Raw genomic sequence first — 23,931 nt, forward strand, 5'->3', positions numbered from 1 at the left:
GCAAGGGGTTAAACACCACACTATGAAGCAATCCACAGCCTCTGCAGCACCAGTTCGACCTGGCGGCCAGGGAGCAACCCACATGGCGCAGCAGACCTCTCCTGTCTCCCCGCTGCTCCCCTCAGCAGTGTTTTCGGTCTGTCTGCCTGTTCTGTTCCTCATTCTGTCTCTGGTGAATCCTCTCACCCCCCGCATCTCTGGCCTGTACCTCGGTTCTTGTAATGAAGAAATGAATCTTTAAGGAAAAAAAAAAAAAAAAGAACTGTGTCTTTTGACGTAAACTATGAAAAGATCACAACTGAGAAGGCGAAGTGTCCGAGCAGCACACTGGAGAGGAGACGCAGCAGTCCTTGGATTTATGCAAAGCCTTACAGAGAATGACAGACACGCACATTAAAAGCACACTAAGATGTCATGTTTCATTGTCAGGCTGGGGAAACCCACACTCTGTCCCACACTTCTGGTGAGACCCTGTGCCAGCACACCCTCACACGGGCCGAGAGCAAATGGGGCCATGGAGGGAATGCGGGCCAATTCCAGGTGTCCACGGGGCCGTGGAGGGGCAGGTATGTGGTGAAACACTGACCCAGCTGTGTGGGTGAGGGAGTTGCCAGCTGAGGGAACACCTGACTCCACACACTAAGAAAGCCGATTGTCCTCCCTAACGCAGGTGGGCCTCACCCAATCCGTTGAAGGCCTCAGGAAACACAAAGGGCGGACCTCCCTTGAAGAAGAGGAACTCCTGCTGCCCCCACTCCTTTGGCACTGGGACATCCGTTGCTCTCCTGCCTGGGAGTCAAAGACAAACATCGGCTATTTGGGGGGATCGAGTCCGATGGTCTTTGAAATGGAAGTACCCCCTGCAGGTCCCAGGTTTTCAACTTGCCTCTTACAAACTTTGGGACCTGTCCATCTCTGTCTCTGTAACTATCTGAGCCAACATCTTATACTCAGTCTACCTTATATTGCATTACATTATACTTCACTGTTACAAGATACATATGTATACAGCGTGAGCCGCAACAACATTCTGTAGTCCCTGCTGCCCGGTGGCATCCCAGCCACCGTAGCCTGCAGCCTGGCACAGCTCTCTGCCATGTCTCATGGTAGCACCCTATGCCTGATTTATTCTTTAAAAAAAAAAATAAAAAAATAAAAAAAAAAAACGCAGCGGTTGAGCGCTGGGTTGCGAAGCTGCCCGCAGCCTCTGCAGCGCCAGTTCAATCCCCGGCTGCTCCCCGGCACCAGAGGGTCCCACATGGCGCGCAGACCTCTCCTGCCGCCCGCTGCTCCCCTCAGCAGTGTACTTCGGTCCTTCTGCCTGCTCTGCTCCCCGCTCTGGCCCTGGTGAATTCTCTCACCCTCCCACACTTTGACTGTACCAGTGCTTAAATAAATAAATAAATAAAAATAATATTAAAAAAAAAATAATAAAAAGATTTTATTTATTTATTACTTATTTATTTATGCATACAAGAGCTGAGGTATAGAAACTCAGGGGGGTGAGAGGATCCACCAGAGACAGAGCGGGGAACAGAACAGGCGGATCTACTGAAATCCACTGCTGAGGGGAGCAGCAGGGGACAAGAGAGGTCTGCAGCGCCATGTGGGTAGCTCCCGGGCAGGGGATGGAGGCTGCGGACAGCTTCACGGTGCTGACGCTTAACCCCTTGCCCCATGGGAGCCCCATGCCTGATTTAGTCTGTCTTGTTTTGCGCATCATGGCCCCTAAGTGCACAAACCATACTGCTGTTTCATTTGCACAATAGTGCAATTGTCTAAAAATGCGTTTTTCAAGACTCTCCCCAGTGAACGGACACCTCCAGCTCTCCACTAGGTAGCTGGGATACCTGCTGTTTGTTTCTCTGAAGAGCCCTCCCTAGCAGAGGCCCTTCAGTTAACACAGCCACACAGTCTGCACATGGCCTTGGCCCCTGGCAACGACCGGTCCGACAGCCCTCGCTATGTGAAGACTGGCAGGCTGGAAAGTGACCTTTACGCAGTTATTCACCGCAACAGTGTTTATAGAGCCAAGACAAGAAACACCCCAGGTGTCGAGGGGAACAAATAAACTGCAGTAAAACAAGCCATAGGATGGGAAACTGTGTCCTCTGTGGGGAATGTTAAACAAGGAAGCTCTTGATTGTGCCGAGGAGAATCACCCCAAGATGCACACGTCAGCTTTAAAGAAAACAAACAGAGCAGAGATCTGTATCCAGGCTTCCCTTTACACAGGAAAGAAGGAAAAGGCGCATTCGTGTTGGTTTTGTTTGTATTTTCTGAGGAAAGCGCTGCAGGGGTAGCTGAAGGAACTAGTAAGAATGGAGGTCAAATGGGGCAGAGGCGGGAGTAAGACTTTTCTCAAAATAAATTTAAAAATAGCAGTATTATAAAAAATCAATTAAAAGACTTTCTCCTAACGTTTTTACATCGCTTTGATACTTGAACCATAGAATTTCAACATAGCCTCTGCTCAGAAGATCCAATACCCTGACTCACCCACCTGCAACTACTTGTTCCCCAGCTCGTAGCTGCTGGGCCACCCAGGGGGAATCTATTTTGCTCTGATGGTGCTTCCTGCCCTAGGAGAGGTCTGGCCCGGAGCAGGTGCTCCAGGAACACATTTGGGGTGAACGACTTGAGAAAAACCATGAAGAAAGTAAAACAGCAGGGAATGCGTGCCATCAGGAACAGCTTGTTCAGGCGGTGGAATACCATACAGCCGTTAAAAAGGACGGTCTAGACTGACAGATTCCCAAAACACACTGGGGGGGGGTATTCCAGAACGACCCCCCTGCTGTTTGCAAGGGATCCCTAACACACTACTAAGCCTTTCTGGGTCTACATAAGGGCTGAGGCAGGAGAGACAGGCCGGGGCAGCGCCAGCAGCTCCCTCACCGGTCCTTGCAGCGGGGGCTGGACGGGAGGTGACGGGACCGGGTCCTGCACGCACTTTCCGCTCACTCCCAAGAGGCCCCTTGGTGACCCGCAATGAACTTCAACTCAAGAAAAGCTGAAGGGGCGCAACTCCTGGATGGAGCCGGGGCGCAGGCCCGCGCGGGGGTGCGCGGGGGGGGGGCTCGGCGGCCACCCCCGCGGACTGCGTCACTGTGAACACTTGGGGGCCCCGAGCCGCGGCCCCGAGTCCACTCAGGCGCCGGGCGCTGCAGGCCCGGGGGGCGCGCGGGAGGGGCGCGCGCTCGGAGCCCCGGGTCTGGGCGCCGCTGGCCCGACGGTCTCCCGCGGCCCGCCGGCCCCCCCTGGGCCGAGGCCCCCCCCCCCGCCCGCGGCCGCCGCTTTCCCGGGGTGGGGAGGGCGGCCCGGGGGCGGCTCCGGCTCCGAGCGCCCCACCCCCGCCGCCCCGCGCCCCCCGCGCGCCCCCCGCCCGCCGCCGCGCGCGGGGCCCCGACTCACCCGGCCCGGGGAGGCGCCTGGGCCGGGGGGGGGGGGGGCCGGAAGCCCGGGGGAGGGCGAGAGCCCCCGCCCCCGCCCCCGCGCGCCCCCCCGCGCCCCCCCGCGCCCGCCCCCGCCGGGCCCGGCCGGCCGCCGCGTCCTTCCGGAGAGGCGCGTCCCGGCCGCGGCGAGCCCCGCGCCCCGCCGCCCCGCCGCCCCCCGGCCCGGCTCCCCGCGCCCTCCCCAGGCCGAGGCCCAGCGGCCTCGGGAGCTTCGGGCGCCCCGCGCGTCCCCGCCAGCCCCCCTCGTTCCCGGCGGCGGGCGCGGGGCGCGGGGCGCGGGCCCTGGGGGCGGCGCGGGCGTCGGACCCCCGGCGGGAGGGCCTGGGGGGCGGGCCCTGTCGGGGCGCCCGGGGCCCCAGGAGGAGGCCGGGGCGCTCCAGCGGGGGGGGCTGGGCGCGAGGGCCCCGCTCCCGCCCGGGGGCGCCGGGGCTGTGGGGACCGGGGGGCGCCTGTGCGGGGGGCTGGGGGGGCCGCACCCGCCGGCTCCTGGAGCGGGGCCCGCGGGGCGCGCCCGGAAAGGGGAGCCGCGGACGGGCGGGCGGCGGCGGGTGCCAGGCGCGGAGGAGGGGCCGGCGCGCGGGTTCGGCCTCGTCGCCGGGGAATGTCCCGGAAACGTCCTGGAACCGGGCCGGGCGGCACCGCCGAGTGCGGAGCGACGCCTCCGGGCCGGGCTGGAAGCGGGACTCGGGGCCAACGGGACTCGGGGCGCCGCGCCAGGCCAGGGGCCCGCGCCCGACCCCCGCGCCCCCACCCCGGCAGGCGCCGCTGCGTGGCCCGGCCCCCCCGGCGGCCCTCCTGGCACTCAGCCCGCAGCTGGGCAGGGACGGGCGAGCCGGGCAGCGGGAGGGCCGACCTGGCAGCCAGAACCACGGAGCAGATGCCCAGAGGCGGAGCGGGCGAGGAGCAGGCGGAGGAGCCAGAGCGGAGGCCGGCGGCCCGGGCGGGCGGCCTCTGTCCGGCCCGTGGGGTGGGCGGCGGGTGGCAGGTGGCGGCCGCGCAGGTGTCGCTGGCAGGCCCGGGCTGGGCCACCTGCCCCGGGCAGCTGGGCCGGGAGACCTGCCGGGCCCGGCCAGAGGGAAAAACAGAGACGGTGTTAAAAAGTTATCCAGAGCTTCAGGACGGTGACACTCCGCGCAGAGGGTGAGCCCCAGAGGCCCAGCACCTTCTCACCGGCGGGCGGGGCTGCAGCCGGCACCTCGAGGGGCTCAGCTCTGTCTGCCAAGCGAGGGAACAAAGGTCGGGCCAGGCTGGGCTCACACCCCGCAGCCCGCTTGCTGCGAGAATGGTGGCGGCCCTCACGGACACGCTCAGCAGCCATGAGCATCAGGGGACCCATCAAAGTTCTCATTTCCCCTCAACGGCGATTTACTGCTTTTTTTGACAAACAAATAGAACCCCCACCCCCATTTTTCTTTTCTTTGTGGCCCCAATTTGCAGGCTCCCCAAACTTGACTCCTCCTCTGGGTGGGAGACTCGCCGGCAGAGCAGCACAGGGAAGCACGTAAGCCAAGGCCTTTCTCAGGAAGGGGGCCTCTGATGAGGATTTGGGGAGCATATTGGGGGTGCCAGCATGGCAGGTGGGGGCTCACAGGGGAGCCAGGCAGGGGACAGCGGCCAGAGGCTTGGAGTCACAGCGGGGAGTGGGCAGAAGGGATGGGGGGTCATGTAAGAGCAGCTCCCAGGAGCGAGGAGAACCTGCACAGGTGACTCCCAGGTCACACGAGGAGAGGGTTCCCGGGAGGGGGCTGGGGCAGCAGTGAAATCCCCAAGGATGGGGCTGGCAGGTGCCCTGCTTGTTGGTGAGCTTCGAAGGGCCAGTGCCGACCCAGAGGAGCCCCGCGGCGGCCGCTATGCAGCACGAGCGCAACACAGGCTTAAGAGTTTTTTCAGGCACCTGCAGGCCACCTGTCAAGACGCAGTTCCCCAAGTACACATGGTCCCTCCCAGCCACCCTGGCGCTGTCCTTGACCCTGCCAGATTTGACACATCTCAAGAAAACCTACAGGTGCCGGCGGAGGCTGGACACAGGTCCCAGCCTCCCTGAGGGCCTGCCCAGCCCCCAGCCCCCAGGCGCCGGCTTGTTTGCTTGAAACCTGGGACAGTGACTGACTTCAGAGCCGCACCGAGACGTGGCTCTCGGAGCTGTCTGGAATCGCGCCCCGCGTCTCCCCATATTATGTTTTCAAAACCATCAAACAGGGTCTCCCTTGTGGCGCAAGGGGTTACGTCTCAGCACTGTGACGCTGTCTGCAGCCAAGCTCGATGCCCAGCCCGGGAGCTGACCCACAGGGCGCAGCAGACCTCTCCTGTCCCCCCATTGCTCCGATTTCAGTAGATCTGCCTCTGCTCCCCACTCTGTCTCTAGGGAAGCCTCTCACCCTCCACACCTCTGGCCTACACCCCAGTGCTTCTATGCATAAATAAATAAATCTTTTTTAAAAAAGTCAAAACCAACAAACAGGAAAGAAAGACTTATCTGGGATGGCAAATATTAGGTCCAATGACGGTTATATGAGCCTGGTCAAAGAAAGACTCCCGGGCTTCCCCTGGTGACGCAGCGGTCGAGCGCTGGGCTGTGATGCTGCCCGCGGCCTCTGCAGCGCCGGTTCGATTCCCGGCCACTGGCGAGGGTCCCGCATGGTGCACAGACCTCTCCTGCCGCCCGCTGCTCCCCTCAGCAGTGTGTTTCATCAGTCTGCCTGTTCTGCTCCCCGCTCTGGCTCTGGTGAATTCTCTCACCCTCCCGCGCTTCTGACACCCTCCAGTGCTTGTATGAATAAAGAAGGAAGGGAGGGAGGGAGGGAGGGAGGAGGGAGGGAGGAAGGCTCCCTTGGACCAAGCTCCCCCAGACCTAACAGGAAAGACACGCACAGGGCTTCACGGCAGCCTTTTTTGCCCAACTTACGACATCTGGGCCATTCCTCCTGAGCTATGTGGTCAGCGGTCTGTGTGCAGGCCTTGGAAAATCCCCGGCTGAATTACTGCTGTCATGTGTGTGTGTGTGTGCGTGCATGTGCGTATGCACGCACGTGGGGTGTGTGTGTGTGTGTGCGCGTTGTGTCTGGGAAAAGGGTTTGTAGCTGCTCCAAAACAAGGCTCACCCAAGGGCACATGAACATCTAGTTGACTTTGTTCAGGGTTCCCTGAGTGTGCTGCGTCCCATCCGGTCAGCAGGGGTGGTCTGGGGGCTGCACAAAACGCGGGTTTTTATACTCAGAAAGAGGGTGTGACCAGGGGGCTATCTAGCAGGAAAAGAGTCTCCCTCAGGGGAGCAGCTCACCTGCTCCAGTCACTGGGACTGGTCAGGATTACCGGGGGCGAGGGGTGAGCCTGCAATGTGTCCCTGGTAGTGCCGAGGTGGTGACTTGGGTTTAGCACAAGCGACTCCATTTAGACTCTTGCTTTTTTTACATTGTCACCAGCTTTGCAGAGGACCCTTCACTCCCCCAACCCAAAGTTTAGAAACTGTTAGCTCATGTCCTTCTCCTCCAATGTGTACCTGAGCACAGACACTGTCTGCCCAAGCTCCCAGGGGCTAAAAGGAGATACAGGAGGGTGATTCCCGCTCCCCAAAAATGAAGATTGAAAGAGTGGGTCCAAGATGGTACCACTCATGCCAAGCCCCAGGGCACTCACCTCCTGGCCTTACTGGGCTGCCGGCCTCTCCCAAGTGGAAACTTCAACTAGCCACTGAGGAGCTCCCTTGGCTTTGCGGGACGTCATCCTTTTCTTTAGCTAATGACCTCACCCACCCTCTTTCTGACTTTAAAAAACTCCGATTTTGAGCCTCTCTGGTGGTGCAAGGGGTTAAGATGCAACCTATGAAGCTCTCCGCAGCCACTGCAGGAAGCTGACCCACGGGGTGCAGAGGACCTCTCCTGTCTCCTCGCTGCTCCCCTCTGCAATGCATTTCAGTCAGTCTGCCTGTTCTGCTCCCCACTCTGGCTCTGGTGAATCCTCTCACCCTCCACACCTCTGGCCTGTACCCCAGTTCTTGTATGCATAAATAAACAAATCTTTTTTTTAAGATTTATTTATCTATTTATATAAGCACTGGGTACAGTCAGAAGCGCGGGAGGGTGAGAGGATTCACCAGAACCAGAGTGGGGAGCAGAACAGGCAGAAGGACCGAAGGACACTGCTGAGGGGAGCAGCGGGCGGCAGGAGAGGTCTGCGCACCATGTGGGACCTTCGCTGGTGGTCCCCCAATGCAGAGGCTGCGGGCAGCTTCGCAGCTCAGCGCTCAACTGCTGCGCCAGAGGGGAGGCCCTAAATAAATAAATCTTTAAAAAAAAAAAAACAACCTTCCATTTTCTATGACTTCCTGCCTTTCTCCTTGGCGATGACGCCCATTCATGGACCCTTGAATAAAGTCAACTCAATCTTTAAAATTAACTCGGAAAAAATAAAATAAAATAAATAAAATTTAAAAATTAAATTAAATTAACTCGGTTAGAAATGGGTAAGCAGGGGTGAGGCGTGGGGTGGGAGTAGGTTGGAAGGGGGAACAAGGGATGCTGATGGGTGTTTTAATTTTTTTTTTAAAGGAACTCAAAGGAAATTTGTTGTGACCACACAGCAGTTTAGTGATCGTAGAAACAGCAGAAAATAAAGCACAAAACTCAGTTGGATTTCTGTTACTCACCGAGTGCCTCTGCCCTCCACGAGGCCCGTGTCCAGGCGTGCCCGCATGGCTGCCGGCCTGTCCCAATGGTGCTGGGCCCGCCTGGAAGCTCAGGCCCGGCCAGGGCGCACCCTCTCCAGGGGGGCTGGGCTGCTGGGGGCTTCAGACACGACTGAGATTGGAGGAGGGGATACAGTGGTCTTGGGTGATTCGGGCCTTTCCAAGAAGCCTTGAAGACATGGCGCGTGTCTCTGCAATGGCCCCGCGCAGATGAGAACGCAGCTTTCTGCCTTTTGCTGGCGGCACAGCGGCTCTCAGCAGTCAGTGTGCTGCCAGTTGGATATTAAATGCGGGGGGCTGGGCTTGGGGAGCAGCCTGAAGGATTGAACGCACCTCGTACAGATCTTAAGTTTCCGCGTGCAATCGTGCACGGGTTTGTGATTAATAAACGAAGAAATAAGTTGTTTTCCATGAACTGTTACTGTCTACAGACAACAGCTGTTAAAACATGGGCCCCTAGAGAGAAAATAATCATCACAGTGAAGAGGTGGTGGAGGCCCCCCCACAAGGTGAAACGCACCACTTGGGCAAGTGGATTGTTTTAGGCTGAATGAGACTCACATCGAGCTTTTAGCCCCCACCCAGGGGTGAGACAGGGTGAGGCAGGTCTGCTCTGGAGCTCTCAAGGGGCTCGTGCCCCTGGATGTGAACTCGGTGTGGCGGGCCCAGGGGAAGCAGCAAAAGCTGTTTGTTCAAATTCCTTTCTTCCCGGTTGTCTTCAGCGGGGCCTGCAAACACACGGCGGTGGCATCTTCCTGTGAGTTATCTTCCTTCCCTCCAAGCCCAGGTCTCTGCCCGCCCCTCCTCAGGCCAGGAAGACCTATGTTGGCATCAAACAAAAGGCCTCCGTGATTCCACCAGCGAAGTGGGTCTAATGGGAACAACCGGAAAAGGCCAGCTGGTGAGGCATCCCCAGGCGACGCGCATGGCCGTCACCCTAATCAAGTCAGCACCCCCTTAAGTAGCCCAAGGAGGGGCTGCTGGGGCCTCTTCCCTCTGCTGGTGCCGGTGGTGGGGGAGGCAGTATCACTCCCCGATCGGAGAGCCGGGCTTGGGGTGGGGGGGGGGGTCTGGGGTTTGCACGTGGAGGACAGTGTCTTCCAGCTTCATTTAAGAGGGTTTCTGTGCATTAGTTTCCCCACATGCACACCCCCACTGAGCCTCGCTACTTTCAGCATCTTCGTGGCTGCATAGATTTCCTGTCTGTAAGGAAGGTTTCCCGATTCATCCGGCTGAGCTTAACTTGATCACTGATCACCAGGAGGAATCTAGAGCGGAAGGGGCCAGCTCCCCGCCCCCGCAGCAGGCAGGTGGCAAGGAGCACAGAGCCCATGCAGCTCTCCCGGCCCCGTGGGCATTGCTCTGCCAAAACCCGTCACCTATGCTGTTGCACCCAGATGCCCTGCATGCGCCTCCGAGCAGGGCCACGGTCTGTTCTTTCTCCCGCTGCCGCTCCTCCCTGGGACGGCGGAACCGCGGCAGCCTGTCTGCACTGCCCTCCATGGGCCTTCAGATTATTTCTGGGTCTCGGCACCTGGAGGGAACCTTCTGGAAACACCCTCCTGCGCCTGTGAGCTGGTGCGCGCTCATTGCTCTGGGGTGCTCGCCGGGACAGAGGACAAGGACGACGGGCCTGTGGGGCCAGGGTCACTGGGGCGAAGGGCTCGCTGGCCACAGTCCCGCTGGGCGCCCGCTCCGGCTGGCTCTGCGCTGGCTTCCCCCGCTTCATTTTGTGTGCAACACCCGGTGGGGCGGACCCAGCAAATACCACCCCCACGCGTGGGACTGCCACCCGCCAGCGCCCGCAGGGGCGCAAGGATCAAGATCAGAGGGAGAGGCCAGCGCAGGAGGCCAAGGTGACCCGGCCCCCATGGGAAACACCAGTGAGTTCCAAAAAAGCTCACACTTTTGGATCAGAACCTGCTGGGAGCTGCCAACGGGAAATGTGGCGGGCGGGCGGCTGGCAAGCAAGAGCCGCAGACTGCGTGCTGCCGGCCAACGCAGGCCGCAAGTGTCCTTTACCTTAGGTGGACGGTGGCGACGCAGCGCGCCTTTAGAAAGAGAGTCCTTACCTTTGAGAGATTCGGACTCAAGAACATGTGGACAAAATGCTGGCATTTCTGGTTTGCTTTGAAGAAACCAGCAGTGGGGGGTTGGGGGCCGGCAGAGACCAAGGATCTGGCTCCAGCTGAATCTCCGAGCTGGAGTTTTGGCTACACAGGGCTTCATGGTGCTGTTCTCAACTGTTATGTGGCTGGTTTTTTTTCCCCACAAAAAGGTATTTTCAGAGTTAAAATAATTCTTAGTGATGATAAAAACAAGACACGCATTTTAAAACATGTTTTCTGTAAAGCCGCAACAGGCAACAGGGATGTGAAATTCAAACTGGGGAAAGATTCGGAAAAACCAGAGCTTGGGAAAGATTATTCTAGTTTCTGGGGCAGATTCTGGGATACTTTTGGCCCCAAGGCAATTAGGGTGGGCCAGGCCCGCAGCTCCCCAGGGGCCTGCTTCCTTGACTCTTTATTAATAGCCGGGCAGGCGGGCGGGGCGCAGGCTCGGGGAGCAGCGCCCCGGAGACGCGCGGGAGGGGACCGAGGCCGCGGTGGGGAGCCGGGGTGGCCGGCGGGCCTGGCCTGGTTTCCACCGCCCGCGAGCCGAGCCGGCCGCCCCCGCACAGGTGAGCCGCCCCGGGGCTCCTCCCGCCCGCGCCCAGCCCCCGCGCAGCCCGCGGGCGGCCCCGGGGGAGGGAGCGGGGTCCAGGCCGCGGAGCCTGGGAACGCGCGGGGCGCGGGGCCCATCCCGCCGGGCACTCACCCCGGGCCGCGCCGAGCGGGCCGAGCGTGACCTTGGGGCCCGACCTGCAGCACGCCGGGGTTCAGGGGAGGGCGGGGAGGGCATCTGAGGTGAGGGCGACTGTTCCCCTTCCCAGGCACAAGCCGGGAAGGCTCGTGAAGAGAGGGGTGCGCGTCCCCCCGAGCGGCGCGGCTCCGGGGAGCCCCCCTGCTTCCCGGACCTCGGCATCTGCGGGGTCAGGGGTCTGGGACAGCGTGTGGGCTGGGCCAGAAGGAAATCTCGACCTCACAGAAATGAGAATAAAATAAAAACAGAGTGAGGAGCGACTCCTCCATCCCTTTTCCGAGGGGCCAGATGGGGCGCCCGGAGGGACACAGCACCGCGGGCCGGGCCGGGCGGCGGGTGTGGGTGGGCACCGCAGCGCCCCGCGGGGGGGCCGGACCAGAGGCCGGTGCCGCCCGCCCCCAGATGCCGCCCTCCGGCCCTGCTCGCACTTCCAAGGCCTCCCAGGCACGTCCACCGCCAACACGGCCGGATTCACACCAGCCGCCGCGGGGTGGGGGGGGGGCAAGAATTGGGGGAGGGGCGGGGGCGGGCAGCCCGCGTCAGAGCAGATGCGGAGCCGCCGCAGGGCCCGTGGACCGCCGGCCCCGGCCAGCGCAGGCCCGGCGAGGGGCGCGCCCGGGACCGCGCGCCCGGCCCGCTCCGCGGCAGTTGCTGGGGGCGGGCCCTGCGGGCGACTTTCGTTTTCTCTTCTGAGCCCGCCCTGCGGGGCGCGCGCGGCCCCCCACTCCCAGCGGGCACCCCGGGGGCCCGTCGCGGGGTCCCGTCTGCGCTCACACAGCGGACGAGCCCGCGCGGCACCTGCTGCTTGCGGGAGCCCCCGGGCCTCCGCCTGGACCTTCGGGACCGGCCGAAATGCCCACCCGGCCCCTCCCGCGCCCGGGAGCCCACGCAAAGCTCCCGCGTGGCCCCGTCCCCGCTCCAGCCGCGTCTCCTCCGGTCCCTCTGAACCTCGCCCAGGCGCCGCCGGGGGGCGTCGTAACCCGTCGGGGCGGAGGCGGCTGAACCCCCTTCGCTGGCGGCCGCCGCGCCTCCTCCGCTGCCGCTCGGGGGCACGGCCCGGGGCGGCCGACGGGCTGCTGTGCGGGGCGACCCGGGGGCGAGTGCGCGCGAGCGCCGGGCAGGCCCCGCGCGGCTCCCCCGCAGGCCCTCCCGGGCGGCCCCCTGTCCAGACGAGCGGCCGGAGGCGCCCGGGGCGAGGACTCGCGCGCCCGGCCCCGTCCCGGTAAACGCCGAGGCGCGCGCGCGGCGCCAGCCTCAGTTTCCCCACCCGGCGCGCTCCCCGGGCGCCCGCCGAGGCCCCGCCCCGCCCCGCCCCGTCCGGGTTCCGCCCACGCCGGCCGAGCCGGGCCCGCCGCAGCCGGGCGCGCAGAGCCAATCCGCGGCGGCCCGCGTCGGTGCACCCGGCCTCGCCCGCCCTCCGCCCGGCGCCGCTCGCGGCCGGCTCCGCTCCCGCCGCCGATCGCCGCCCGGTAAGGCCGCCGAGGCCGCGCGCCGCGGGGCGGGCGGACGGGCACCGCCCTGCGGGCTGCGGCGGAGTCGGGGGGGGCGCGGGGATGGCGGGTCCGGACCGAGGCAGGGGCCGCCGCCGGAACCGGGCGCCCGAGGAGACCCCGGGATCCCCAGCTGCAGGCTCCCAGACACCGGGCACCGGGGGGGCGCGGGCCGCCCCCCCCCGGCAGCGGATCGGGTCTGGGGCGCGGGGCCGAGGAGACCGGCCCGCGCGCGGGGAGTCCCGGCGGCCGCGGGAGGATGCTCAGCCGGCGGGGCCCCCGGGAGCTCTCCGGCCGCGGCCGGTGGGGCTGCCAAGCCCTTCCCTGCCGCCCGGGCCACCCCGCGCCCGGGACACACGGCGACTGGGGCCGGCTCGAGCATCCCGGCGCGTCCCCGCAGGATGCCCGGCCTCCCGGGCTCTCCGGCCTGGCCGCGGGGCCGCCGGCTCCCCTCGCCCCCGGTCCCACCCACTCCCGGAGCGCGCGCCCCGCGCGGCTGCGGGGCAGCTGCTCGGCCCTGGGCGCGGGAGGCCCCCGCCGACCCCGACCCCTCTCCTCCCTTGCCCTCCGGCGGCGAATCGAGTCTGGGGGCGCCCCAGGGGCGCGGGCCGGCCCCAGGAGCGAGCCCTCCGGACCCCGGGCCCCAGCGGCGCCGCGGAGCGCGGTGGCTCCCCGGCCCGCGCCCGCCCCCGCAGCGCAGCCGCCCGGACCCGCCCTTGGCGCGGGGACGGGGCGCCGCGAGCCCTGCGGGGCGGCGGGGGGGGCAGGTCCCCGGGGCGCGCGCCTCCTCCCCGGCGCGGCGCGAGGTCAAGGGCAGGTGGGCGCGGAGTCCGGCCAAGGTCGCGGCCGGCGGGGGGGGCGGGGGGCGTCACGTGGCCCGGCCGGTGAACTTGGCCCCGACGGCGCGGTCCGGGCGGCCCAGCGGCCTCGCGCCCGGCCTCGCGCCCGGCCTCGGGGCCGCGTCTTCATCATGCAAATCGGGGTCGACTTTCGCGAACGCCCAAGGACATAAATAAACAAAGAGGGGCTGAGCTTGGCAAACGGGGTGAAGACTCCCCAGGAACGAAGCGGGGGGCTGCGGGGCCGGGGGCTTCGCGCGCGCGCCGGCCGTCGCGGCGGCCTCCGGCGCAGGGTCCGGTTACGGCGCTTCTGGCGCCGGCGTCCGGTTTCTGGTCATTCCAGATATTCAGGCGCGTGTATTTCCTCCTGAGCCGCGTCCAAAAGAATAAAAAATGGCCGAACCGGCTGGTCCTTCGTGGACGCCCGCCAGCGCCCCCCGCCCGCGCCGTCGAAGCCGGGGTCCGGCCGGGCCGGGACACGGCGCGCGGATGCCGGGGGGGCGCGGGTGCTGGGGGCGCGGGGGCGCGTCCCGGCCCGGGGGTGCTGGGCGGCTGCGCCCCGGGGCCCCTCTCCGCGTGTGAGCGGCGGTTTCCTCCCTGCGGCCGCGGGACCCGACCCCGCGCGCGGGGCTCCCCCGGGCGGGCCGCGGGGCGGGGCGGGGCGGGGCGGGGCGGGGGGGCCGCGCCCGGGCGCGCGCGCGGAGGGGGGGCGGCCGGGGCGCACAGGCCCTCCCCGCGCAGCGGGCCCCGCGCCCCCGCCGAGGGGCTGCGCTCCGGCGCGCCCGCCCGCCCCGGTCCGCGGACGCACCCCCGGCCGCGCGCCCCTCGCGCCGCCGCCCGCGGGCCGGGCGCGGAGCCCCCGGGCGGGGGCCGGGCCGGGCCGGGCCGGCGGGGGTGGGCGCGCGCTCCGGAAGGGCCCGGGCCCGGCCGGCGGAACAGGATCCGGCCCGGAGCGCCGCGGGGGCGGGGCCCGCCGACCTTTCCCCTACTTTCCGCGGCCGTCACGTGGCCGCGCGGGCGGGGCGCGGGGGGCGGGCGGGGCGCGGGGGGCGGGCGGGGCGCGTTCCGGCGCGCAGGGAGCGGGCGGGGGCGCCCCTGGGCGCGCGGCGCGGGCGCTGCACCTTGCCCGCCGCGCTTGCTCCTTGCTGGGAAAAATGTCCAGTCACCCCCGAGGACGGGCCGCCCGCGGGGCGCTGGAGCCCCGCGAGAACCGGTGCGCCCCGGGCCTGCCGCGGCGTGACCTCGCGCTCCGCTGTCCTGGGCTTTTTCTGCGAGCACTTTCTGTTGGGACGATGCGCTTTCATTTATTTTCTATTTTTTTCTATTTTTCTATTTATTTATGCAAACAAGAGCTGGGGTACAGGCCAGAGAGGGGGTGAGAGGATCCACCGGAGACAGAGTGGGGAGCAGAACAGGTGGAGCCACTGAAGGACACTGCGGGGGGGAGGGGAGCAGCGGGGAGACCGGAGGGGTCTGCCGCGCCATGTGGGTAGCTCCCTGGCCGGGGCTCGAACTCGCGCTGCAGAGGCTGCGGCCAGCGTCATAGTGCGGCGCTCAACCCCTTGCAGCCACCAGGGAGGCCGGGGACGAAGCACTTTTAAGTGACACGCGCACGTGCAACACGGAGAAGCCGCGGGGGGGGGGGGGGGGGGGCTCCGGGTCCGCTTGGCCTCCCGTGTGGGGTCCAGGAGCCCCGCTGTTTCATCTGTTACTTCACCCCAGTAAAGAACACTTTCTTCTCTGTCTGATATTTTGTTGCGGCTCCTGAACTTCACCTTTCACCCTAAGTAAATATTGGGTGAACTTTGTCGATTTCACCCTTTACCTGGTGCAAGTAGCGGTGGACCCTGGCTCCCAGCAGGCCCAGCCGGGCCAGCCTGACCTCTGGGGCAAGGTGACGGCCGGCGCCTTGGCGCTGCGGAATGTCCACCTCGCCTCCACCTCTGCGCGGCGGGTTTTTATGTCTGGGACTGTGTCTGCAAGTTAATAATTGAAGACGGCTGCTCAGTGAGTGTCCCCTGCGGGCCGTCCAGTGGGGTCATTTGCCACCGTGGAAGGTTGGGACGCAGGGTGGCCGTGCTTCCTGAGGGTCAGCGGCTAACGGTGGGGCCCCGAGTTCTTTAGGTAAAGAGCAAACCGGCCTCCGTACTCCTGAGGGGGTGCGGGCTCTGGGCACTTCAGTCTTCCACCCGATCCAGCGAGCAGGGCCTCCCCCGCTCCCCGCCCGTGACCCCAGCTGCACCTGTTCCTGCGTCCTAAGCAGCCCTGAGGTCATCTTCTCCCCAGTCCCTGAGCAGAGCGGGCGTTGGGACATTGGCAGGAAGGGCAGTGTGTCTGCAGCACCTTTCCCCCAGATGGCCGAGGGCCCCTGACCTGGGGGACAGGGGCCCGGGGAGCGCGGGTGTTCACCGGGGAAGCCAGCTTTGGGCCCCTTTCCATGTCCACCTGCCCTGTGTTCAGCCGAGTCCCTCCCCACGCGGGGGTCAGGGCTGCTGCTCCTCCGGCCCCACGGCTCCTGATCCCCCCACCCCGCATCCAGCACGTGTGGTGTGATCTCGTGTCCCCGCGTCCTCTGGGGGAGTCATGATGCCCTGCTGGGAGCCTGCTGGGAGCCAGCTGGTGAGGGCAGGGCCTTTGGGCTTCTGAGGGGTCAAGCTCGGCCGTCAATCCAGTCCTCGTACCAGAATTTCCCCACGTTTAAAAAAGCACTCTGTTTTGCACAAAAACCCAAACCTGAGGTGACCTTGCTGGTAGGGACTCAAGTGCTTCAATCAAACTTTGCTTTTTATGGCATAATTCACTTGTAAATCATAAACTGGACGTTTTTCAAGTGTCGGCATCTCCCGTCAGATCTGATGTGTAGAGTTTGGGTGTGTCCTTTTTTCAACACCCCTGTGGCCTGCGTGAGGCGCCCTGAGGAGCGCTAGGAAGCACTCACAGCTCTGCTTTGGGTGCTCCGGGGAGGACAGCACCCGCGGTTCTTGAGGCCGCCTTGGAAGAAGCACCCGCTTGGTAAAAGCCGACGAGGGGTCGGGCGCTAGCCCCGTGGCTGGGCTGGGGCTGGGGCTGTGCCGGCCCAGCGCTGCCACTTGCCGCTTAGAGGCCTGCGCCTGGCCCTGGTCCCCGCACTGAGTACGGGGCAGAACTGCAGTTTGAATTTGAACCCAGCCCTGTGTGCTCCAGGGCCTGCGCTCAGGCTGCGGGGTCCGCGCCGCCCCGGCCCACGTCTGGGCCTCCCTGTCCTCGTCTGTGAAATGCTGCCTCTGATGAGCGTCCTGCGTCGTGGGGGTTTGATCCAGTTAAGAGGCCAGATGTGAAAGGGGATTTGGGGGTATGACAGGATCCCGCACCGTGAGCGGGGTTTGGGGCTGCGTGTGGCGTCCCCAAGTGTGGCTGGTAAGTTCAGTCTGGCTTCCAGGTGCAAAGGGAAGGACCCAACCAGGGAGACGCAGGGCGACCTGCCCGTGGTTTCAGGGAGATCCCCCGAAAGGGCAGGCTCTCCCCAGTGCGGGTCGTTAGGGGTCTGCGTGCTGAGAGGCAGAGGCCGGGGCTGCCCGACCCCGCGCTGGCGCATGGAGCTGCAACCCGCGACGGCCCGGCCCGCTCCTCTTGGCAGCGCCGCTTCCCGGTGTTTATCTGCTCGACCAGCGCTGACTTGGTGATGTGGGCACCCTAGAGCTGAACTCGCTTTATGTTTATGGCACCTCCGGAGGTGGAAGCTGTGTTGCTTTTTTGAAAGGAGCAGGAAAAAGCGTGACTCAGAGTTCCCTTGAGAACCTGGCCCGACGCGGCCAGTCCCCCCGTCCGTGTGCGGTGTCGTCGGGCCCACCCGCTGCAGACGTGCACCTGAGCCAGCTGGGCGCGGGGCCCAGGAGGCGGCCTCTCTTGAGTGAGCCTGGGCTGCGCGGGACGCCCTCTGGGGATGCAAAGTGAGCTTTGAGCCTCACATTTTTGCGTCCATCAGCTTGAGGGAGAGAACCGGTGTTTGTGTGAACACCTAGGAGCGAGCAGCAGAGGGCCAAGCCAGAGGCCCCCGCCACCTGAGGGGGCCCTGGCGCAGGGGTCTGCCCTGATGTGGAGAAGGCCTGTTGGTTTTCCTTCGTGTTTCTGCTCGTGTCTGCCCACACTCCGCTGCTCTCTTAAGCATCACTGTCACAGCAGAACACTAGGTCCTGGAGAGCAAGGAGCAACCCAGTGCATGTGCCAGTCTTGGGGGAAACCCCCAGGCTCCGCTGCCCTTCCAGAACCTTCCTGGGGCTGGCCTTGACATGCTGGACTGAAGCACTTGGTGGGGCGGCCGCCCAGGTGTGAGTTGGGCTCTGGGCATGCGGACGGGAGCCGGTCCTGGGGGCAGAATCGGCCTCCCTGGCGGTGTTGCAGTGGCGGCTCCTGGGGAAGGCTGCTGCTGTGCTGGTAGCCCCGCCGGTGCAGCCGGGCGAAGCCCCACGTCCCGTGGGTGACCCTTCCTCCGAGGAGTCCAGTCCGGGTCCCAAGTGCATGGGGGGTGCGGTGGAGGGAGCCTCGGGGACCATGGGGCCGGCGCCCGTCCTGTCTGCAGTCACCGTGGCCCCACATCATTTCGCTTACACCAGAGTGACGTCTTTTTCTGCGTTGTGATTTTTGGAATCTTAAGTCGAACTTTTTTTTTTTTAAAGATTTATATTTATTTATTTATACAAGCACTGGGTACAGTGAGAAGCGCGGGAGGGCGAGAGGATTCACCAGAGCCAGAGCGGGGAGCAGAGCAGGCAGAAGGACCGAAGGACACTGCTGAGGGGAGCAGCGGGCGCGGCAGGAGAGGTCTGGGCACCAGGTGGGACCCTCACCAGCAGCCGGGGATCGAACTGGCGCTGCAGAGGCTGCAGGCAGCTTCGCAGCCCAGCGCTCAACCGCCGCGCCACCAGGGGAGGCCCTTAAGTTGAACTTTTCCTGGAGTCCTTACCACTGACCTGGGCAGATGCGGACTTGAGTTTTCCAAGCTGGACCCTGGTCTGAGTCCCCGCTGTGCAGCTTGCTGGCCGTGACCTTGGGACGCAGCCTGTACAAGCCCTATCTTCTCAGTAGAAAATGGGGAAAATGAGGGTGAAGTGGGGTGGCGATCGGACCCACGTCCCGGGATCACATGGAAGTGAAATGGGTTCATGCATGTAAAATACAGGCCACGTTGTCCAGCGTGTGCCAAAGGATTTGGCGGAAGGAGTGTTTGTGTCTTCCTGGCGGAAAGCACAGATGAGGCTTTGTGAGCCCACCCCCCTCGCCCACATTCCCCACCCCCCACCTGCTCTGCCCTCAGGCCACCACCTCTCTCCTTATCTGGGTGTTGCAAGCTATGCTATGTCGAAAGCCTCTGACAACAGTTAGTTTCCCTTGCTGGAAAGAATGTTTTCATGGAAGTCACTGTCTTATGGGTAGGTTCATTATTTCACATCAGGGAGGTGATTTCCTCACTGCAGTTCCCCAGGCATGCCAGAACTGGGGTAGGTGGCTTGGCTGTGCCCTTTCACCTCCTTTCCTTAGCCTCTTGCCTGCCCCCCTCGGTGGGCGGAACCGGTGGGGGGGGCCTCGGTGAGGGAGCAGCCCCAGGCTGTCCCCGGGAAGCAGGACTTGGCTGCACAGGTCTCCTTGCCTGGCGGTGACCAGCTGCTGACTTCCAAGGTGGGAGGATTTTTGCTAAAAGGAATTGAGTGTGGACGAGGAGGGCGAGGTGGTGGACATGCCTGAAAAACAGGACAGGGCCGCTTCTTGATGGAGGACATTTTTGGCGGGGAATTGTCCCCAAATTGTCCATTGGACAGTGAGCGTTGGGAGAGCTGTCTGGGCCCGGGCCTGGGTTTGGAGACGTAAACGAGCGAGGGTCCATGTCCTGGGGGGCTGGCAGTTGTGTCCAGAGAGGAAGGGAGTGACTGAGGGCAGGTGGAGCCTCTGGAGGGTCCTGAGGATCCGTGTTTCCAGAATGGACTGGAAGGCGCCCTGGTGGGAGGGGGCGTGGAGGGAAGAAGGAGGAAATGAGAAAAGAGCAGGAGACACCCCACTGTGGGGGCAGGCCCTGGGCACAGTTGGGGGCTCAGCCTAGGTGAGCCATGGAGCTGGCTCGACCAGCAGCATAAGAGGCCAGGAGGCGAATCCCTAAAACCCACAGGCAGAGATGGGAATTTTTAAAAAAGATATATTATTTATGCATACAAGAACTGGGGTGCAGGCCAGAGGTGCAGAGGTGGGGGTGGGGGGTGAGAGGATTCACTAGAGACAGACCGGGGAGCAGAATAGGCGGCACCTCTGAAATCCACTGCTGAGAGGAGCAGCGGGGAGACAGGAGAGGTCTGCTGCACCCTGCGGGTCAGCTCCCTGGCGGGGGATCGAACTCAGGCCGCAGTGGCTGCCGATAGCTTCGTGGTGCTGAGATGTCGCCCCGCGCCACCAGGGAGGCTCATAAGCAGGTCACTATTCTCACCGCGGTATCTTACTCTGACCTTGGTCTTTTTCTGAGGGCGGGTTAGCGGAGCCCGTGGAGGGGCGCAGGGCAGGGCTGGCCTCTCCCTCCTTCAAGAACAGCCCCCAAGGGCCCTTCTCTGGGGGCCCGAGTGCCCTGTCACTCCGTCCTGGCAGCTCGGGGCTCCAGCGCAGTGTTTCCCTGCGTAGAGACGAGAACTAGCGTCTCCTAAAAATACCACCTGTGACATTTGACAACTGCAGACAGTCATGGACAGTCATTCCTGACGCCGAGAGGCAGCCATTGTCAAAGGAGCCCTGGGTGGGCCGGGCACCAGGGCAGAGGTGCGTTGGGGAGGCGGAGGACACGCCTCCTGCCCACCTGCTTGTGTCTTTGAGGAGGAGCTTTCGGTGCCCGCAAGTTCAGGAGACAGTGCCCCGGCTCCAGAGGCAACGGTTCTTCCCTAACAGCTGTACTGCAGTGTCAGGACACACGTCACAGGAGGTCAGGAGACTGACACCCGTGCAGCCGGCTCCAGGCAGCGTGGCGAGGCTCCTGTCACTTGAAGTCCCCTCCCCTTAGCCACCGCCCATCCCCCTCGCCTGTCCCTCTCCGACCCCCCAAGACCGCCAGCCTGCTCCCCGTGCCTGCGATTTGCATGTCCTGGACAATCCACCCGGGGTCTTCTGTGTCTGGCTCCTGTCCTTTCAGAGTTCATGCCTGTGTCCTCGGCGCCATACTTTTATGGGTGCATAACCCACCGTGTGTCTGGTCCCCACTTTATTTATTCCCAGGCTCTTCGGGCCTGGGAAGGACACTCAGTCCCTGTCCTGTCTCCCAGGAGAGCTTAGAGCTCCGAGCAAAACTGCACACACACCTTTTTGGACAGAATCGGCTGCAAGGGTGCATTAGATCCCCCTTCCGCGTCCGGGTTTCCTCTGGAGAACTTACAAAGCAGCGGAAGAAGCGATCAGCTGGTTGTCAGGACGCGCGCTGGGTGCCTGCCTGTGTCCACTGTGACAGCTGTGATGGCCGAGGGGGGATTAACCTGGAGCGCTGGGAGAGTTTAGAGCCACTTGTGCAGATTTTTGAGAAATGCACACAGAGCTGTTGGTTTGGGGAGTCTCTTCCGCGTTCTAAATTTACCAGCAGCAAGTGTTTGCTTGGAGATCGTGTGCAGGTGCCATCTGGTTGTTCAAAACTGGCCGGACCTGGGTGTTGCCTGTGCCTGCGCGCTCGTAGGTGGGTGTCTGGGGGCTCTGCCGGGGAATATGTTTGGCTGACACGTGCTTCTCTTCCGCAGCCCGCAGCCCTCCCAATCGACCTCCCCGGTGCTGACACTCCGTGCTCCCCAGCCCCTCCCCCCACTTCCCCATCAAATGTGGCAGGTGCTCGCCCTGCTCCTGTGCAGGCCCCAGCCTGCCCCTCCCCAACGGGCCCCAGGCTGGGATTGAAGCTGTCACCTGTCCTTCGTGCTCCCTCCCAGGGACTGGGCTTCTGACTGGGCCTGCCCCATGCCCAGGCCCGAGCAGTCTTTAGAGCTGAAGCCTTCAGAGCAGAGAGGGTGACAGTGGCAGGTCCCCTGCTGAAAGCCCTGGCGCGCGTCCCCCGCCCTCGGCTCACACGCAGCTGCCTCACACCTCCCTCTGGAGGTAGCTGCCCACCCTGACCCCAGCGCCCAGCCCTGACCCCAGCCGTCCTGCCCTTGACCTTCAGTCCTTGCCCAGCTCTGCCTTTGAGCCTCCTCCTGGGCTCCCACGTCACCTGGGAGGCCCCTCTGTCACCCGCTTTCCTTTCCGAGTCCCCTTCTGACTGTGGCGCCCGCTCCTGAGGCTGACACCCCGGGGTCAGCCAACAAGTGTGTGCTGAATGAACTGACGGGTGAGGGTTGGGTGCTTTGTTCTGTGAGCTCAAGGCCAAGCCAGTTTGACTTTCCATCGTGTCTGTGAAACCTTGTCACCCGTTGACGTGGGCCTGGGGCAGGCGCTCAGTAGGCTCACAGGGGAGAAAACAAGAAAAGCAGCTGTGGGAACAACAAACACAGGCTTTTGGTCCCTCTGGTAGCTTCCTTTTGATGGTGCAGGCCCTGGGGCACACACAGTGGAAGGGCTGGGGCATCCCTCACCCAGGGAAGGCGGAGGGAGGGAGCCCGGGAGAGATGGCAGCACTGGCCGAGGGGCTGCCGGTTGGGGTGAGAGGCCCAGCCCCTGCGCTCCTGCCAGGGGCCATGTCTAGTCCGGCTTCAGGTGCAGGGCCAAGCGGGGACCCCGTGCCCCGTATCCATTGTGCCTTCTCCTGGGGCTGGTGAGGGATGGGCCCGTGGGCCGGCGGTTTCCTGCGTCAGCGGGCGTGGGTGGGCGCTGGTGAGCCCTGGCTCTGCTGGGATGGTCAGGGACGTTTGGGGGTTCTGTGGCGCTGGGGCCTGAGCCTGGAGGCCTGGGACTGGGTGAAGTCCCAGGGCCCGGGAGGTGGGCGCTGGGGTGCTTTCAGAGGTCTGGGGTCTGGAGCTCGGGCTGGGTTTGAGCGTCTCCACAGACCTGGAGCCTGGAGCCCAGCGGGTGGGAACCCCAGGGGCCTGGCGTCTGCCAGTCACCCCTGGACTCCCTGCAGTGGCTGTGGTCAGCTGGGCCATGGGGGAGGGGCGACAGGGGCCTCAGAATTGACTCTTGATGCAAAACATCGCTAAACGGGGTGGGAGGGTGGAGGTACAAGCAGACGGGGCTCCCTTGGGGCCTCCTAAGGCGCCCTCACCGCTTCACCCCTTCTCTTTCCAGAAGCTTGGGCAAGATGGCAGAAGCTCACCAGGCCGTGGCCTTCCAGTTCACCGTCACCCCAGATGGCATCGACCTGCGCCTGAGCCACGAGGCCCTGAAACAGATCTATCTGTCTGGGCTTCACTCCTGGAAAAAGAAGTTCATCAGATTCAAGGTTTCAGATGTTTGTCCAGACGCGCGCGGCACTCACTTTCCTCCGGGGTTCTGGCGCCCCCGGCCCCCGGCCTCGGCGCGGGACAAGCTGGCTCACCGGGCTCTGGGCGTTCTGAGGGGGGGGGCCGGGGGCCCCTGGAGAACAGGGGGAAGTAGGGGTCCGTAGAAGCAGCCTGGAGCCGGCACCCCCTTGACACCCCCGGGAAGAGGATTGCTTCCCGCTCTGCAGCCGTGAATCTGACCGGTTTCTTGATAAAACAGCCCAAGGTTGAAAAGTTGGCCCCTAAATTCAGGTCCACTTAGTCTCCCAGGTTCTCTCGAATCCGGGTAGCTGGAAGAGTGGACATTTACTCGCGCTTTCTAATCTTGTTTCTAAATTGTTTTGTTTTTTCAAAAGAGAGTGGGTGGGGTGGGAGGCGAGGGCGCCAGCTCCCCGCAGGCCGCCTGGCGCTGCACCGGCCAGAGGAGGCCTTTGGGAAGCCCAGGGGCGGAGAGTGGTGGGCACGCCCCTGGGAGCCAGCCTGCCTGGATGGCTGCCTCTGGTCTGTCCCAGGGCCCGGGGTTCCAGAAACAGTGGGGCCACATCTCCTGCCTTTCCCCCGGGGCGTCCGCAGCAAGGTGGAAGAGGGCACCATCTTCAGGGGAAGCGCGACTGGCCGCCTGGCCTGGCCTGGCCTGGCGGAGGGCTGGCCCCTTCTCGCCCCCCGCTGCCCCCTCCCCCCGGTGTCTGGGGAGATAGGGGCTGGGTGCCCAGGGTGGCCATCGGGCCCACCAGAGGTCATGTCACTCATGGATCTTAAAGGTCATGCTGTCCAGCCAGGAGGCGAGGCTGGCGGGTAAACAGGGCAGGGTCCGCCTGGCTGACCAAGAGCTTCCCTTCCGGGCTGTCAGCCCCAGGGGAGGACAGGGAGCCAGAGAGACACTTCATCTGCCGTCCTCTGTTTTATCCATCTGCTGTAGCATTTTTTTACTCCCTAGAATATCCCTCTTTTTAAGCCCTTCTCCTGCGTCTTTGGGGTGTCTGCCCATTAGGGTCAACTGCTCGGGCCTGGTCACCACAGCTGTGGGTATCTTGCCAGCCGTGTTTCACGTGCCCCCCTTGTCTGCTACCTTCTGGAGATTTTCCTTGACTGGAGTGTTTTCCAGTAAATCCTAGATGCGGAGTGAGGTCTCCTGCCAATACTGTGGGGTTCACTGGGGTCTTGATCCAGGGACAGTGGGAGGATGGTGTTGGGGTGGGGTCT

The 23,931-nt window shown here is 63.7% G+C and overlaps 2 protein-coding genes across 3 annotated transcripts in view; one reads left to right on the forward strand and one right to left on the reverse strand.

Annotated features, from left to right (window-relative positions):
• Positions 1-661: 661 nt before the first annotated feature.
• LOC119248805 (collagen alpha-1(I) chain-like) lies at positions 662-12,873 on the reverse strand. The gene is made up of 4 exons (XM_037515683.1): positions 12,334-12,873; positions 11,776-12,162; positions 3,932-4,511; positions 662-789 (listed from the first exon to the last, which is right to left on the reverse strand). The coding sequence occupies exons 1-4, from the start codon at positions 12,871-12,873 to the stop codon at positions 662-664; spliced, it is 1,635 nt and encodes a 544-aa protein (XP_037371580.1).
• The window catches only part of CPT1A (carnitine palmitoyltransferase 1A), a 32,822-nt gene continuing 19,687 nt past the window's right edge, over positions 10,797-23,931 (forward strand). Inside the window, exons 1-2 of one of the 2 annotated variants that reach the window (XM_037517424.2) lie at positions 10,797-10,819; positions 22,535-22,688. In XM_037517424.2, coding sequence (XP_037373321.1) covers positions 22,548-22,688 — 141 coding nt within the window. In that variant the 5' untranslated portion in view covers positions 10,797-10,819; positions 22,535-22,547. Of the gene's footprint in view, positions 10,820-12,428; positions 12,471-22,534; positions 22,689-23,931 lie in introns of those variants that run through there. The other variant, XM_037517423.2, reaches the window with a different exon arrangement.

This window comes from Talpa occidentalis, unplaced genomic scaffold (assembly GCF_014898055.3).
Source record: "Talpa occidentalis isolate TD23 unplaced genomic scaffold, MPIMG_talOcc4v2.1 talOcc4.17, whole genome shotgun sequence".
Classification (NCBI taxonomy): Eukaryota; Metazoa; Chordata; class Mammalia; order Eulipotyphla; family Talpidae; genus Talpa; species Talpa occidentalis.

What these genes read in the sequence shown, in the direction of transcription:
- LOC119248805 (XM_037515683.1), bottom strand. Translation starts at nt 12,873, where the DNA reads ATGCTCGAGCCGGCCCCAGTCGCCGTGTGTCCCGGGCGCGGGGTGGCC. An exon ending in GCGGGCCCGGCTCGGCCGGC is followed by an intron (nt 12,163 to 12,333) that starts GTGGGCGGAACC and finishes TCGTCTGGACAG; the next exon opens with GGGGCCGCCCGGGAGGGCCT. An exon ending in CCCGCTCCAGGAGCCGGCGG is followed by an intron (nt 790 to 3,931) that starts GTGCGGCCCCCC and finishes TTTGACTCCCAG; the next exon opens with GCAGGAGAGCAACGGATGTC.